This window comes from Balaenoptera borealis (assembly GCF_965194805.1).
Source record: "Balaenoptera borealis genome assembly, chromosome: 3".
In the NCBI taxonomy this organism is placed as follows: Eukaryota; Metazoa; Chordata; class Mammalia; order Artiodactyla; family Balaenopteridae; genus Balaenoptera; species Balaenoptera borealis.
Window position 1 is genome coordinate 87,547,229 of NC_138866.1, and position 17,233 is coordinate 87,564,461.

Genomic DNA, 17,233 nt, shown 5'->3' on the forward strand with positions numbered 1-17,233 from the left:
CCTTTAGCATTTGTTGTGGAGCTAGTTTGGTGGTGCTGAATTCTCTTAGCTTTTGCTTCTCTGTAAAGCTTTTGATTTCTCCATCGAATCTGAATGAGATCCTTGCTCGGTAGAGTAATCTTGGTTGTAGGTTCTTCCCTTTCATCACTTTAAGTATATCATGCCACTTCCTTCCGGCTTGTAGAGTTTCTGCTGAGAAATCAGCTGTTAACCTTATGGGCGTTCCCTTGTATGTTATTTGTTGTTTTTCCCTTGCTGCTTTCGATAATTTTTCTTTGTCTTTAATTTTTGCCATTTGATTACTATGTGTGTCAGCGTGTTTCTCCTTGGGTTTATCCTGTATGGGACTCTCTGCGCTTCTTGGACTTGGGTGGCTATTTCCTTCCCATGTTAGGGAAGTTTTCGACTATAATCTCTTCAAATATTTTCTCTGGTCCTTTCTCTCTCTCTTCTCCTTCTGGGACCCCTATAATGCAAATGTTGTTGCGTTTAATGTTGTCCCAGAGGTGTCTAAGGCTGTCTTCATTTCTTTTCATTCTTTTTTCTTTATTCTGTTCTGCAGCAGTGAATTCTACCATTTTGTCTTCCAGGTCACTTATCCGTTCTCCTGCCTCAGTTATTCTGCTATTGATTCCTTCTAGTGTAGTTTTCATTTCAGTTTTTGTATTGTTCATCTTTGTTTGTTTGTTCTTTAATTCTTCTAGTTCTTTGTTAAACATTTCTTGCATCTTCTCAATCTTTGCCTCCATTCTTTTTCCGAGGTCCTGGATCATCTTCACTTCATTATTCTGAATTCTTTTTCTGGAAGGTTGCCTATCTCCACTTCATTTAGTTGTTTTTCTGGGGTTTTATCTTGTTCCTTCATCTGGTACATAGCCCTCTGCCTTTTCATCTTGTCTGTCTTTCTGTGAATGTGGTTTTTTTTCCACAGGCTGCAGGAATGTAGTTCTTCTTGCTTCTGCTGTCTGCCCTCAGGTGGATGAGGCTATCTAATAGGCTTGTGGAAGTTTCCTGATGGGAGGGACTGGTGGTGGGTAGAGATGACTGTTGCTCTGGTGGGCAGAGCTCAGTAAAACTTTAATCCGCTTGACTGTTGATGGGTGGGGCTGGGTTCCTTCCCTGTTGGTTTTTTGGCCTGAGGCAACCCAACACTGAAGCCTACCTGGGCTCTTTTGTGGGGCTAATGACAAACTCTGGGAGGGCTCACGCCAAGGAGTACTTTCCAGAACTTCTGCTGCCAGTGTCCTTGTCCCCATGGTGAGCCACAGCCACCCCCCACCTCTGCAGGAGACCTTCCAACACTAGCAGGTAGGTCTGGTTTAGTCTCCCCTGGGGTCACTGCTCCTTCCCCTGGGTCCCGATGCACACACTACTTTGTGTGTGCCCTCCAAGAGTGGAGTCTCTGTTTCCCCCAGTCCTGTCGAAGCCCTGCAATCAAATCCCACTAGCCTTCAAAGTCTGATTCTCTAGGAATTCCTCCTCCAGTTGCCAGACCCCCAGGCTGGGAAGCCTGACGTGGGGCTCAGAACCTTCACTCCAGTGGGTGGACTTCTGTGGTATAAGTGTTCTCCAGTGTGTGAGTCACCCACGTGGCAGTTATGGGATTTGATTTTACTGTGATTGCGCCCCTCCTACTGTCTCATTGTGGCTTCTCCTTTGTCTTTGGATGTGGGGTATCTTTTTTGGTGAGTACCAGTGTCTTCCTGTCGATGATTGTCCAGCAGATAGTTGTGATTCTGGTGTTCTCACAAGAGGGAGTGAGAGCACGTCCTTCTACTCTGCCATCTTGGTTCCTCCCGACAACAGAGTATCTTGAAATTCTACAGAACAGCTGGTGACTCACCCTAAGACATTTCCAGGGTTGCAAAGGCCCAACATTTTAATGAGGCAGAAGGTTGGGATTGGAAAATATGCAGAAAATAAGTCTGATAACACTTCTTAACAATTTCATAGAAAAACCCTTATGTTTCCAATGGTCTCTTTTTAGGTCCCCTCCTAAGCAGTTGGTTGTGTATCAGTTTGGAAAGGGCAGTAGTCTTTGTGATTAATGTCCAGGATTATGGCTACCCCAAGACATGGCAGTGATATAGGTACAGTTGTCAGTCAACAGAGTTCTCCCACCTCCTGTCTCTGGCCAACTTACATACTCCTCCCCTTCCCCTTCAGCCTGTTCTAATAGAGTGCCCTCCTGCTACCCTCTTCCTACCCTGGCCCCCCCTCACATATATATGTATAACTTTCTAATCAGGTCCCATACCCTGGGGCCCTGTTCTTTAATTTCCAAGATAATCAGTTAATCATTTAAGGTCTTATCTTAAATGCTTTATAATTGTTTATTAACCTTTGCTGAGGATTATGCTTTGCCAGCATCAAGTGCTTTATTGTAGTTTTCTATCTTCTGGGAAATAGGGGAAAAACTATCAAGTAAGCAAACCTGGTTTGCTGATTTTAGCTTCACATTCTTGTAGACACCAGCTCTGTTTCCTAAGCTTTCCCTCCCAGGGATCTTGAACCTTCTTTCCTCCAGTTAAATATATCTCTTTATCCAGTTCCCTTCAGAAGGAGCCAGCTGACCTACTAAGTTGTTGAAGGGTGTTAAAAATATTATCCTCCTACCCCAAAGTAACATGATCATTTTAATGGAGACATCTTTTTTTTTCCTTTTTTTAGATTTAATCCTCACAAAACCCCTTTCAGATAGGTACTGTTAACATCCTTATTTCAAACATGCTCTGTGCCTCATTGCCAGTAAGTAGCAGAGCCTGGGTTTGAAACCAGGAAGTATAGCTCCAGAATTAATGGAGACATCTTAAGCCCAGCCCACCTCCTTGATGCTGAGACCCTGAGACCAAGACAGACTAAGAGAGAAGACTCTCTGTACCACCAGGGCTTCATAGTATACCTGGATCTTCAAAGCATTCTTGTCCTGCAGAATCTGCCTCATTTGTGACTTAATATTTAAGATGTGGCGAAGGAGAAATGGAGTGTGAGAAAAAGCAGTGTTGTGTCCATTTATGTGGAATAAAAGATGTATAACAGGGGCTTCCCTGGTGGCGCAGTGGTTGAGAATCTGCCTGCCAATGCAGGAGACACGGGTTCGAGCCCTGGTCTGGGAAGATCCCACATGCCGCGGAGCAACTAGGCCCGTGAGCCACAATTACTGAGCCTGCGCGTCTGGAGCCTGTGCTCCGCAACAAGAGAGGCCGCGATAATAAGAGGCCTGTGCGCCGCGATGAAGAGTGGCCCCCACTTGCCGCAACTAGAGAAAAGCCCTTGCACAGAAACGAAGACCAAACACAGCCATAAATAAATAAATAAATAAATAAAATTTAAAAAAAAAGAAAAAAAAAAAGATGTATAACAGGAAGAAATTTGGCTTGGATAAGAGTGGGCCTAGAAGGTATGTCTGCTCATTGGAACCTCTCTGAGCATAAATCTTGAAGCATTATAGAGGAAGCAGGTGTCTTGTTCTGCTCAGGTTGTCATAACAAAATACCATAGACTGGGTGGCTAAACAACAGAAATTTATTTGTGCTGGCCAATTTATTTTCTGGCGAGGACTCCGTTCCTGACTTGCAGATGGCCACCTTTTTGCTTTGTCCTCACATGGTGGAGAGAGAGTGACCACTCTGGTGTCTCTTCTTATAAGAACGCTAATCCTATTGGATTAGGGCCCTGCCCTTATGACCTCATTAAACCTTAATTACTTCCTTACTATAAATATAGTCACATTAAGGTTTAGGGGTTCAACATATGAATTTGGTGGGGGGTGTGGGGGAGGGACACAGTTCAGCACATTAGCAGCAGGGAAGGCTTAATCCAGACCCCTTGCTCTGTGCCCAGAAAGTTGGGGGCATGTCCTCCAGTGGTAGAGCCAGCATTCTACTATTTTGGAAGCAGGGATTAGAGGCAGGGGTGAGGCTTATAAATCTCTGCTAGGAGCTGAAGGGCACCCTGGGTACATGTAGTGATACAGTATTTAGTGTTCGCTTCACACATTCTGCTGCCTATCTCTCAGCATCAGAAGTTCGTTTGCTCAGAAGCTCTAACACCTGTGGCCCACAGGTCCACAGCCTGGGGCCAATAGGTGTTCAATTTTAGGGTCTTGAGAAGGACTCCCTGGCCTCCAATATTCATTTAGTCAACAACTAAAGAGCCAGGCAATGATCTAGGCACTGGGGAAATAATCCTGAATCAGACAAAGTCTACCTCCCTCATTTGCTCACCAATTCTTCAAAGCCCTTTACAGAGCACAGAAACTACATGGTTACTTCCTGACTCTGGTTCCCAGGGAAGCAGCCAATCTCAGATCTTTTCCTGAGGACAGATTTTGATCAGGCTGGAGAGGAGGAAGACAGAGGATGGAGAAAAGGAAAAAGAGAGAGGGGGCTTTACCTCCAAAGACTCTCTTTGCTGGCTTCCTGTTTATCTGTGCTGTCCTTAGTGCATGTCTCAGACATGGCCCCTCCTCTCTTCGCCCCTGTCTGACCCAGGTTGGACCCTATTTCCCTCTACTCTCAGGTGATATGGACAATGGTTTCCTTGGAAAGGCTTGCAGAGGTGGAGAGGAGAGGAGTGAAGCGAGGAGATGGTAGCAACCACTCTGTTCCATCTTTCTCACAGGCAGCTCCCACTCTTTTAGGCCATGGAGTCAACAGGACTGGAAAAGTTCTTGAGAACTTGACGTATAGACTGAATCACAGGCGGAGTTTGCAGACTTCAAAGCTAGTGCAGCCCGGCTGCCCTTCCCTACTGTCAGAATTGCCTTAATTCCCTTCAGGAGAATGCCATTATACTTATCTTCGTTGCAACACTGCTTGTGGAAGGCTTTATCAGTAACTGGAGCAGCTTCCTGAGGAGATGTGAACTGAGGGGTGAATCAGTGCTCCAGCTACAATGCCCCTATCAGCACCCTCTGATTAGGGGAGACAAGGCAATTTTGGGACCTACCGATTGGGAGTTTGTGATTCTCCTTGAGAAATACCCAACTGTCTGGATTCAAAACTAAGATTTCCACTTAACAGAAGTTGGGCAAGTTGTTTAACCTCTCTAAGTCCTGGTTTTTATAAAATAGGGGTTTTAAAAAGCAGTAACTATTGGACTTCCCTGGTGGCACAGTGGTTAAGAATCCACCTGCCAATGCAGGGGACACAGGTTCAAGCCCTGGTGGGGGAAGATCCCTCATGCCATGGAGCAACTAAGCCTGTGTGTCACAACTACTGAAGCCCGCGTGCCTAGAGCCCGTGCTCCACAACAAGAGAAGCCACCGCAATGAGAAGTCCGCGCACTGTAACGAAGAGTAGCCCCCACAGCTCGCGGCAACTGGAGAAAGCCCACGTGCAGCAACGAAGACCCAACACAGCCAAAAATAAATAACTAAATTTATTTTTTAAAAAAGCAGTAATTATCTTGGAGGGGGTTGGGAGGATTCAGTGAGATAATGCATGAAAGGCCCTTGGCTCAGAGCTTGGAACCTAGTAAGCTCTCCATAAAGGTTAGCTATTTTTATTAATAATAACTGAGTTTTTGGTAATCACATTAGGACATGCTTTGTGTGAGCCTTTTCTCTCTCCCCCTAAAGGCCTCTGTCAGGTTCCACTGAGCTCATTCAGTGCTCTGACGTGGAGCTTGACAAAACCTCATCAGTGTCTGGACTGGGCCCGTGGTGCCTGGGTGCCAAGCTTAAGCAAGACCTCCCAGGCAGTCACCACTAAGGCTGCATTCTCCTATTATGAAGATAGGGGATATACACTGATTCTTGCCATACTATTTCAAAGAGTTATTGCCAGGATCCAGTGTGTCAATGTACAGGAATGTAATTCATGCAAGAAAAAAAGCCATACAGATTCAGTGCAACACCTTGTCATAGTTCCTATCCCAAAGAGGTTACAATACAGCTAAGGGGATATAACTTAAACCAAGTGATAACAGTATACATGTGACTGAAGTGTTAGCCACTTGGATGTCCCCAAAGTCCTCTGGCCTACTGGGAACCCCCATCCTTCAATATTTAAATAAAATTGTCTTGAACCCGCATCTCCTGTAGAGTGAGAATAATCACCATCATTCCCAATCTTTCTGAGAATTCTTGGGGCCCCTCTCCTTGTTGTCTCTGGCTCTGTTTGAACACTTCTGCTGAATTTTCTAACTTTGCTGGATGGGCTGCCTTTTTTTTTTTCAATATCATATCCCTGCCCCCACCTCCACCCCAGCAGCCCTGAACACCATCTGGCTTCCTGAATTCTCCAAGCATCACTGGCACTGAGCTGTATGTGTAGCAGATTTTACTGAAGACTTGAGGGAAGGAAGGTGAAGTTCTAGCTCAGTACAGCAAATGTTAAATGTCCCTTTCCCTAATTGCCCCTGAAAAGACCTCACTGGCCCGCTTTTTATGTAGAGACCCAGCAACCACCCTATTGCTCCATTTCCTTCTTCTCCTGCCATCTTCTACCTGCTCCTCCTAGGTTCAATAATTCATGCTATATTACTTATGTAGGACAAAATAGACACACCATCTATTGAATGCTTACTTTGTACCAGGTACTATGCTAAGTGCTTTTACGTTTCTCAAATAACACGCGTTCTCACTTTCCTTTGCTCCATGGAGCTTCTGACTCCAAATCTTTCTAATCCTGCCTTAAAAGTAAAACAAAACAAAACAAACAAACAAAAACCCACCCACCAAAAAACCAAAAACCAAAAAACCATACACACAAAAACCCAAAGAGACAAACCCTGAAGTGGTTAATAACAAATAGTTTGGCCAAGGATTACTTTCTTATTACTTGTTTTCCAAACAAGGATAGACTTTTACCAATGGGATATAGTTAGAGCATCTAGGGGGAGGGTCAGGAGTGAGAAACCAACACCAACTTTCCTAGACTTTGTCCACCTCACAATTTAGCCATGGAAAATAATTGGCCAACTATAAATCAATAAGGAATACTAGAGGTCAGACTTTTCTAATCAAAACCCAAGCTAAAAGTCTCCCAAGAAGTTCAGCAAATAGAGAATAAAGGTTCTAGTCATAGTCCGGTAAGACTAATTGCGGGAGGTGGTTGTTAACGCTGAATCTCTGGAACACATGAGTGTGCTCACAGGGCCTCGCTGGGTTCTCCACAAGCATCATCCATTCGCATCATAAAGCCTTGACTGCTCATCTACCTGCTCCGTGACAAACACGCCCTGAGCACTGTCTGCCTCAGTCGCCAGCTCCACTCTGCAAGGACTGAGGAGGCCCCCGCAGGCATTCCCGAGGCTGTTTGAGTTCTCTCTAGCACAGCTTTCTCAGGCAAAGCACTGCAAGGTATAAGTAGGAGAGGTGGGAAACAGAGAGGAAGGGGTTTGAGAGAGAGAGAGAGAGAGGAAAGAGGAAGGGAGGTAGAGTCAGAGAGATAGAGAAATTACAAACAGGATGTCGGGAAAGAATCTTTAGGAATAAGATTCCTTAACACCAGGGCGGAGAGCTTATAATTCCTTAGGATTTAACCATATTTTCACTCTGCTTTCTGTAGTGAGATAACATGTGGTTGATCTTTCAATTAAGTATTTCTAGAAACTCTTTACTGAAAAAGCAGGTTATCCAGCACTTGGTCATTGAATTGGCCAAGACTAGTGCTGCGGAACGGAAGGGTATTTATCACCTCCCTCCTCTATTTCCACGCCCTCCACACATTCAGTGTCTCACTACTCTGAAAGGAACCCGTGTGGGAGACAAAGCTACAGAGAAAAAGACCTTAAATTTCTCATAGGCAAAATTTTAAAAAGCAGCAGAATTCCATGAAAAATGGCAAACATTTCAAAAAATAAATCATAGTTGGATGTGTAAGACATTAAAAAATAAGGGTGTGGGCTTCCCTGGTGGCACAGTGGTTGAGAATCTGCCTGCCAATGCAGGGGACACGGGTTCATGCCCTGGTCTGGGAAGATCCCACATGCCGCGGAGCACCTGGGTCCGTGAGCCACAACTACTGAGCCTGCGCGTCTGGAGCCTGTGCTCCACAACAAGAGAGGCCGCGATAGTGAGAGGCCCACGCATTGCGATGAAGAGTGGCCCGCGCTTGCTGCAACTAGAGAAAGCCCTCGCACGGAAACGAAGACCCAACACAGCCAATAATAAATAAATTAAAAATAAATAAATAAATAAGGGGGTGCTTGGAAAACACTAGTCATCACCACCCCTTTAAACTTGCCTTTGTTTTTTTTTTTTAACTTTTAATTTTATATTGGGGTATAGCCGATTAACAATGTTGTGATAGTTTCAGGTACACAGCAAAGCGACTCAGCCATACATATACATGTATCCATTCTCCCCCAAACTCCCAACCAGGGAGTCCCATCCAGCCTCCCCTCCCATCCAGGCTGCCACGTAACATTGAGCAGAGTTCCCTGTGCTATACAGTAGGTCCTTGTTGAAAGCAAATTTTTTTTTTGGCCATGCCACACAGCATGCAGGATCTTAGTTCCCTGACCGAGGATTGAACCCCTACCCTCTGCAATGGAAGCACGGAGTCTTAACCACTGGACCACCAGGCACCAGGGAAGTCCCAATAAGATCTTTTTTTTTTTTTTTTTCCTTTGGTCACACTGTGCGGCCTGCGGGATCTTAGTTACCCAACCAGGGATTAAACCCACACCCCCTGCACTGGGAGCGTGGAGTCTTAACCACTGGACCGCCAGGGAAGTCCCTAAACCTGCCTTTTTATTTTGGCCATACTGCAGGGCATGTGGGATCTTAGTTCCCCAACCAGGGATCAAACCCCATGCCCCCTGCATTGGAAGCGTGGAGTATTAACCACTGGACTGCTAGGGAAGTCCCTAAACCTGCCATTTTAACTGTCCCCAGTAATTCACATGGCCTGGTGTTCAGGGTCAACCCTTTTAAAACTTGTGACATTGAAGAAGTGGATCTTTAGATGCTTTCCTTTGCCCCCTACTCCATGTCTTGTTTTCTCCTTCACAAGGTCTTCTCTCTGGTGAGAGGGAACAAAGGCCCTAGCTCTAACTCAAGCTCTATACCTGGCTCTAACAAATGCCTACTTCTACACAGGGCCAAGTGAGGAAAGCACCACTTGGGGGACAGAAGGAGAAAAGTAAGTAAAAGGAATGCTTTACCTAGTGGGTAACAGAGGGGATTTGGGAGGAGATGGCATCTGAGAAGATAACTGTAATTTTGTGTTTAGAACAATTAGTGCTGAGACATCAGTGGATCTTCTAAGTGGAAAGGTTTTTGGGAAGACAGGAGAATGAGGGGAGACTTCTCAAGGTCACCGTTAGAGAGAGGGACTGGATGTCATCTCCATGAAGTGGAAGGTGTGTAATAGGCTGTCGGGTTCACTGAGGGCCTGAGTGCACCACCAGCAGAGCACAGGGTCCTTACACCATGCTCACCAGGCAGCTGCTTGCAGCTTGATAACGGGCGTTACCCACAGTCAGTTCAGTTGTGGTTAATAGGAAGATCTTAAAGGTCCATTTTGCTCTAAAAATCTATAAGATTCTACAAGATAACCTGCTCCACCCCTCCAGACAGCAGCTATTTTATGACCCTGGCTGGCACCAAGGCCAGATGGAATTGAGCAAGGGAGGAATGGGAGGGCCTAGAAGTTCTTCTCCTTGGAACTTTGATTTCTTCAATCACCCTCTTGAAAGCAGGATAATTTCCAAATCTGTTCTCTTCATTAGGTGGTAACAAGATAATATAATACTATATCCACTTAACATTAGCTCAGCCAATGATTAGAAAGTTGAATTTTCAGTTTGTTGGTTCTCTGCCTTTCCTCTAAACATAATTTCTTCATTTTAAACAAATTTTCTGCATTTTCTCCAAAGGTTGCTAAATGAGATTAGCACAGTATGAACCCTGGCAGATCTATCCTTAGAGCTCAAGAAGGGATAACCCACGTGGGAAGATTGCATGGGTGCCAGAAAAATCCTGGTGATCAAAGCTTTTCTAGCTCCTTTCCTTAGGGCATGATTTCTTCCATCTTCTTCATTATTTATTATCCAACAGTGTTTATTAAATGCCTGCTGTGTCACAACACTAGGAGAAGCACTATGCATTTGAGCTGGGAGTGATGAGTGTTTTGATTGGTTTGCTTGTTTGTGCTAACTGTGTTACTGGGCTGCTGGAGAGCCTTTCTTTCTGTCTAACAGATGGTTGAGGGCATCACAGAGGAGACCGGAATTTGTCTGGAGGTGAGACAGGAGCAGGAATGGTTTCATGGGTGTGCGACCTAGGCAGTCACACAAGGCCCACTCTCAGAAGGGTCCTGTGCTTGGTTTAATACTCTGCTGTCAAAATCTGGATATTCTTAATATTTTTGAACAAGGAGGGCCACATTTTCATTGAACACTGGGCCCCACAAATTATGTAGCTGGTCTTGAATAGGAGAGATTCTTCTGGAGAGAATTCTGCATCTGGGGACAGAAGACTATAGGAATAATAATAGAAGTTGCATAGGAGTGGGAGAAAAGGCACCAAACACTACTCTGAGCTGTAGGTTTGTCCATAATTATTTGCCAGATTGAGTTGAAGTGAGAAGAAAAGCAGTCCCCATCGAGCATTGAGCTAAGTAAGTACTTCACATCAATTAACTCAATTTAGGATTCTATTGAACGGGCACTATAGTTACCCATGTTAGCTCTTAAACTAATGCTATTTTGTTACAGCCAACTACCATTCTATTTACAAAATGACAGGCAACATTTTTTTATATACATGTCTGCTCCACCTCTACCCCTCCGCTCAGCCCTCCAGTGTAATCTGCTATTGTTTGCAGCTACCGCTTTAGATCTGGAAGTCCTGGAAGGTAGAAGTGAAGACTTTTTAATTGTATCCATTCCTGCTATAGAACCCAATACTTGTCTTCACAGGCCTTTGTTAAAATGCCTCTTCCCAGAGGACAGGACCCTTGTCTGTGTGGGTCACAACTGTATGCTCAGCATCTAAGGCTGCATCCAGCACAATTAGTAGGCACTCAGATATTACTTAGAGAGTTCCACTTCTGGCCAAGATGGAGTAACAGGGACCAGACTTACTGTCTCATTCTAAACAACTAAAAAGTCCTGACCAAATATATGGAACAATGATTTTCAGATGTTGGACAACAGGCAGCACAGGATGGTGATCCTTGAAAGAAGGGTGATAAAATGAACCCTATGATTGTCTCAGCTTACTGCCTGGAGAGAGTTTCCAGGCCGTAGCTCAGAGAAGTGCGAAAGGGCCCAGTGATCTCGTGGAGTTCAGAGTTCAGTTCAAGGTGGCTGGAATTCACAGGGCAGAGTACTGAGGAGGAGAGAGTAATAGAAAGCTGATGAGGACATGCATGTGAGGAAACCAATGAGGCCTGAGAAAGATGAACTGGAAAAGAGCAGGCAGAAAAATCCTCAGAGCTCACGTAGAACTGGGAAACTATTAACCCAAGTGGAAAGACCTCCTAATCCTTGGGGCAGTGAGTAGAGTTCTCAGAAAAGGACTGCCTCATAGAGCCAAATTAGTCCTAGTTTAAAGGCTGTTTTGTTTTTGTTTTGGCCACGCGGCATGTGGGATCTTAGTTCCATGTGGGATCTTAGTTCCCTGACCAGGGATTGAACCCACACCCCCTGCAGTGGACATGCAGAGTCTTAACTGCCAGAGAAGTCCCTTTAAAAGCTGTTTTGGACCTATATAACAACCCAGAAAAAAACAAGACTTGCTAGATTCAAGCTGTTTCCAAGTAATAACTTAGCTACATCCTAGAATGAAGTCCAAAAATATTTAAAGGAATACAGAAAATACAACACCCAACTATGTAAAACTCATATTAACTGTCATCTGACTTTAAAGTACCATCTTACTTTAAAAAAATTTTAATTTACTTTATGTAATAAAGCATAAAAATAAGGCTCATAACAAGGGGGAAAATCAATCAATAGAAAAAACACAGAAATGACCCATGATAGATTTAGAGGACAAAATCATTAAAACAAGTATTTTAATACATCCCATATGTATTAAAATATGTTCAAGAAGGTAGAGAAAGTAATGAACTTAATGAGGAGAGAAATAGAAGATATAAAAAAAAAGAAATTATAAAAAAGATATAAGTTTGAAATTAAACTTCTAGAGATAAAAAGTACACTATCTGAAATGAAAAGTACATTGGATGGGATTAATAGCAGTTTACACACCGAGGATGAAAAGATTAGTGAACTTGAAGACATAGCAATAGAAACTATCTGAAATGAAACAGAGGAAAGAGAGAGAGAGAACACTGTATTAGAGATCTGTGGAATATCTTCAAGGGCCTGATGTATATCTAATTGGAGTCCCAGAAAGAGAGAATAGATGGTGGAGACAGAAAAGTATTTGAAGGTACACTATTTTAAAAATTGTATGGTAAAGTATCTTTCATTAAAATTCATTTTTTTCGTACATAGAAATATAGTTGATTTTTGTATTTTGTTTTTGCATACTCTTGTAGAGATCATTCCCACCAGCAGTGTATGAGAATTCCAGTTGCTCTGCAAACTCATCAGTACTTGGTATTGTCATTTTTTTCTTTTTAAAAAAAATTTATTTATTTTATTTTTGGCTGTGTTGGGTCTTCGTAGCTGCACACGGGCTTTCTCTAGTTGTGGTGAGCCAGGGCTACTCTTTGTTGCAGTATGCAGGCTTTTCATTGCCGTGGCTTCTCTTGTTGCGGAGCATGGGCTCTAGGTGCACAAGCTTCAGTAGTTGTGGCTTGCGGGTTCTAGAGCGCAGGCTCAGTAGTTGTGGCGCACGGGCTTAGTTGCTCTGTGGCATGTGGGATCATCCCAGACCAGGGCTCAAACCCGTGTCCCCTTTATTGGCAGGCGGATTCTTAACCACTGTGACACCAGGGAAGCCCCATTTTTTTCTTTACTTTCTTTCTTTTCCTTTTCTTCTCTCTCTCTCTCTTTTTTTTTAGTTTTAGCCATTCTAATGGGTGTATAGTTGTATCTCATTGTGGTTTTAATTTGCCTTTTCCTGGTGACTGATGATGTAGCATCTTTCCATATGCTTTTTTGCCATCTGATATTTTCTTTGGTGAAATATCTAAGTCTTTTGCCCATTTATCAAGTTGTTTGGTTGTTTTTTTCTTAATATTCAGTTTTGAGAGTTTTAAATATATGCTGGATATAAGTTCATTATCAGATATGGAATTTGCAAATGTTTTCTACCTATTTGTGGTGTATCTTTTCATTCTCTTTATAGTGTCTTTTGAAGAACAGAGGTTCTTTTTTTTTTTTTTTTTTAGAGAGAGAAAGTCTTATTTATTTATTTATCTATTTATGGCTGTGTTGGGTCTCCGTTTCTGTGCGAGGGCTTTCTCTAGTTGTGGCAAGCGGGAGCCACTCTTCATTGCGGTGCGTGGGCCTCTCACCATCGCAGCCTCTCTTGGTGCGGAGCACAGGCTCCAGATGCGCAGGCTCAGTAATTGTGGCTCACGGGCCCAGCTGCTCCGCGGCATGTGGGATCCTCCCAGACCAGGGCTCGAACCTGTGTCCCCTGCATTGGCAGGCAGACTCTCAACCACTGCGCCACCAGGGAAGCCCCAGAGGTTCTTAATTTTGATGAAATCCACCTTATTAATTTTTCTTTTATGGATTGTGCTTTTGACATTATATGTAAACATTTTTTGCCTAATCCAAGATCACAATGGTTTGCTCTTATTTTTTTTTTCCTAGAAGCTTTATAGTTTCTGATTTTGGATTTCGGTCTATGATCCATTTTGAGTTGCTTTTAAAATAGGGCACAAGTTATGAATTGACATTAATTTTTCTTTTTTGCATATGGATACCTAATTGTCCTGGTGCCATTTGTTGAAAACATTATCCTTTTTACATTGCGTTGCCTTTACAACATTGTGGAAAATCAATTCACCATATATTTGTGGGTCTATTTCTGGACTCGTTATTCCATTGAACTATGTGTCAGTGCTTTCCCTGATACCACACTGTCTTAATTACTGTCTATTTATAATGAGCCTTTGCCTTAATCTTCTCAGGCTGCCATAACAAAATGCCATAGACTGGGTGGCTTAAACAAGAAATTTATATTCTCATAGTTCTGGAGGCTAGAAGTTTGAGATCAGGATGCTAGCATGATCAGGTTATGGTGAGAGTTTTCTGCCTGGCTTGCAATCTGCCGTGTTCTTACTGCATCCTCACATGGCCTTTGTGCTTACACAGAAAGAGATACTTCTATTTTTTCCTCGTTTTATAAGACCACTAATCCCATCACGAAGACAGCACTCTCATGACCTAATCTAACCCTAACTACTTCACCAAGGCCCCATTTCCAAATACCATCATATTGGAACTTATGGTTTTGACATATGAATTTTGGAGGGACACAGTCAATCCATAACAACCTTGAAAACAAGTACTATGAATCTTCCCATCTTGTTCTTCTTTTTCAAAATTGTGTTGACTATGCTAGTTCCTTTGACTCTCCATATAATTTTAAAATCAGTTTGTCAATTTTTATTTAAAATCTTTGGGAAGAATTGACATTTTAACAGTATTGAGTCTTTTAATTCATGAACATGGAATATGTCTCCAATTATTTGTTTTCTTTGATCTCGTTCACCAGGGTTCTATAGTTTTCAGCATACAGGATGGGGGTGGGGGTGGGAGGGAGGTCCAAGAGGGAGGGGATATAGGTATACATATAGCTGATTCACTTCACTGTACAGGAGAAACTAACACAACATTGTAAAGCAATTTTACTCCAATAAAAATATAAATAAATAAAAATAAAGTAAAATAAAATAAAATAGACCTAAGTATTTCACGTTTTTTGGTGCTCTTGTAAATGGTACTCTTTTTAAAATTCAGTTTCCAATTGTTCATTGCTGGAATGTAGAAATACAGTAGATTTTATTTATTGATCTTGTATCCTGTAGCCTAATTAAACTCGCTTATAAGTTCTGGTTGTTTTTGTTTTGTTTGTAGATATTTTGAGATTTTCTATGTAGAAAAGTATATTGTCTGTGAGTAGAGATAATTTTCTTTCTTCTTTCCAATCTGTATGTCTTTTAGGTCTTTTCTTGTCTTATTGTACTCTCTAGACCTCCAGTATGCTGTTAAATGGCAGTGGTGAGAGCATTCTTGTTCCTGATCTTAGGGAGAAAACGTTTATTTAGTTTTTCATGATCAAAAATGATGCTAGTTGTAGGGTTTTTTGTTTACCTTCTTTATCAGATTGAAAAAGTTGCCTCTATTCCTAGTTTGCTATAAGTTTTTATCATAAACAAATATAGAACTTTGTTAAATCCTTTTTCTGCATCTACCGGGGTAATAATGTGGCTTTTCATTTTTAGTCTGTTGATGTGGTAAATTAGATTGATTTTCAAATGTTGACTAGCCTTTCATTCCTGGGATAAATTCCACTTTGTTATTATACATTATTCTTTTTACGTATTGCTGGATTTGATTTACTAGTGTTATGTTGAGGATTTTTTTCATGTTACGTTCATGTGGAATGTTGATCTGTAGTTTTTTTTTATGTTACCATCTGGTTTTTGTATCAGGGTATTGCTGGCCTCCTAAATGAGTCATCAGTGTTCCCTCCTCTTTTACAGTCTGGAAGAGTTTATGAAAACTGGTATTATTTCTTCCTTATGTCCTCTGAAAAAAAATGCACAACCTAAAAGTTGAGAGTTATGTTTTGTTCGGCGGACATTCTTAGGACTTCAAGCCCAGGAGGCAGGATCTCAATTAACTCTGAGAAACTGCTCCGAGAGGGTGAGGGGGGAGCTCAGATATGTAGGAGTTTTGCAACAAAGGGCAGGTAGTCGGAAGTCAAAAGATTATTGTTAATTAAAGAAAACCAGATATCTCAAGTTAAGGAATTTAGCGCTTTTCTATGGGAATATGCAAGAGTCCTGGCTCTCTGAAATCATTCCTTTGATATGCACCTCAGCTGTCTGGGGCCAGTATCCTGTATGTTCTCATCCTGAGTTCCCTCAGGGCTTACGAGCTCATCATTGGAGGTGGCTGCAATCGCTGATGACTGTGCATTCCTTTGTTTACGGATGTGGCAGGCAATATTTTATTTCTCACTTAGATATTTGGTAGAATTTTGATATTTGAAGACATCTGGGCCTAAGTTTTCTGTGTTGGAAGGTTTTTAAGTGTACATTCTTTAATAGATATAAGACTATGCTGATAATCTACTTCTTCTGAAGTGAGCTTTGGCAGTTTTGAGTCTCATGGAATTTGTTTCATTTAAATATTTGAATTTGTGAGCATAGAGTTGTTTTTATTATTCCCTTATTATCTTTTTAATGTATGTAGGAACTATAGTGGTGTCCCCTCTTACTCCTGATATTTGTAACTTGTTTCTTCTCTTTTTTTCCTTCACCATTCTAGCTAGATACTTATCAATTTAATTGTACTTTTCAAAGAATCAAGCTTTTCATTTCATTGATCTTCTTTATATTTTTTTTTCTCCTGGTCTCACTTTCCTTGTTTTCTGCTCTTAATTATTTCCTTCAGTCTGTGTCGGGTTTGATTTACTCTTCTATTTCCAGTTTCTTAAGGTGACGTTTTAGATAATTGATTTTAGACCTTGTTGTGGGTTTGCTTTCTAGTATAAGTACTGCTTCAGTTGCATCCCATAGATTTTGATTTAAGATTTTTTTTTTGATGTGGACCATTTTTAAAGTGTTTATTGAATTTGTTACAATATTGCTTCTGTTTTATGTTTTGGTTTTTTGGCTGTGAGGCATGTGGGATCCTAGCTCCCCGACAAGGGATCAAACCTGCACCCCCTGCATTGGAAGGTGAAGTCTTAACCACTGGACTGCCAGGGAAGTCCCCCCCCCATAGATTTTTATTTTATTTATTTATTTATCTTTAAATTTATTTATTTATTTATTTGGTTGTGCTGGGTCTTAGTTGCGGCAAGTGGGCTCCTTTGTTGTGGCATGAGGACTCCTTAGTTTCGTCATGTGAACTCTTAGTTGTGGCATGCATTTGGGATCTCGTTCCCTGACTGGGGATCGAACCGAGGCCCCCTGCATCAGGAGCACGGAGTCTTAATCACTGCCCTACCAGGGAAGTCCGGGATTTTGATATTTTAAAATTTTGATCAATTAAAATGTTTCTAATTTACCTTGTGACTTCTTCTTTGAGTCATGGGTTATTTACAACTATCTTGTCTAATTTCCAAATATTTGGGGACTTTCAAGGTATCTTTTTGTTAAACATTCCTAGTTTAACTCCT

The 17,233-nt window shown here is 42.1% G+C and overlaps 1 protein-coding gene across 1 annotated transcript in view; it reads left to right on the top strand.

The window, feature by feature from the left end:
- Positions 1-17,233, top strand: part of SLC28A2 (solute carrier family 28 member 2) — an 83,170-nt gene that overhangs the window by 14,298 nt on the left and 51,639 nt on the right. The window contains exon 3 of the mRNA XM_082388762.1: positions 9,050-9,092. Coding sequence (XP_082244888.1) covers positions 9,050-9,092 — 43 coding nt within the window. The remainder of the gene's footprint in view (positions 1-9,049; positions 9,093-17,233) is intronic.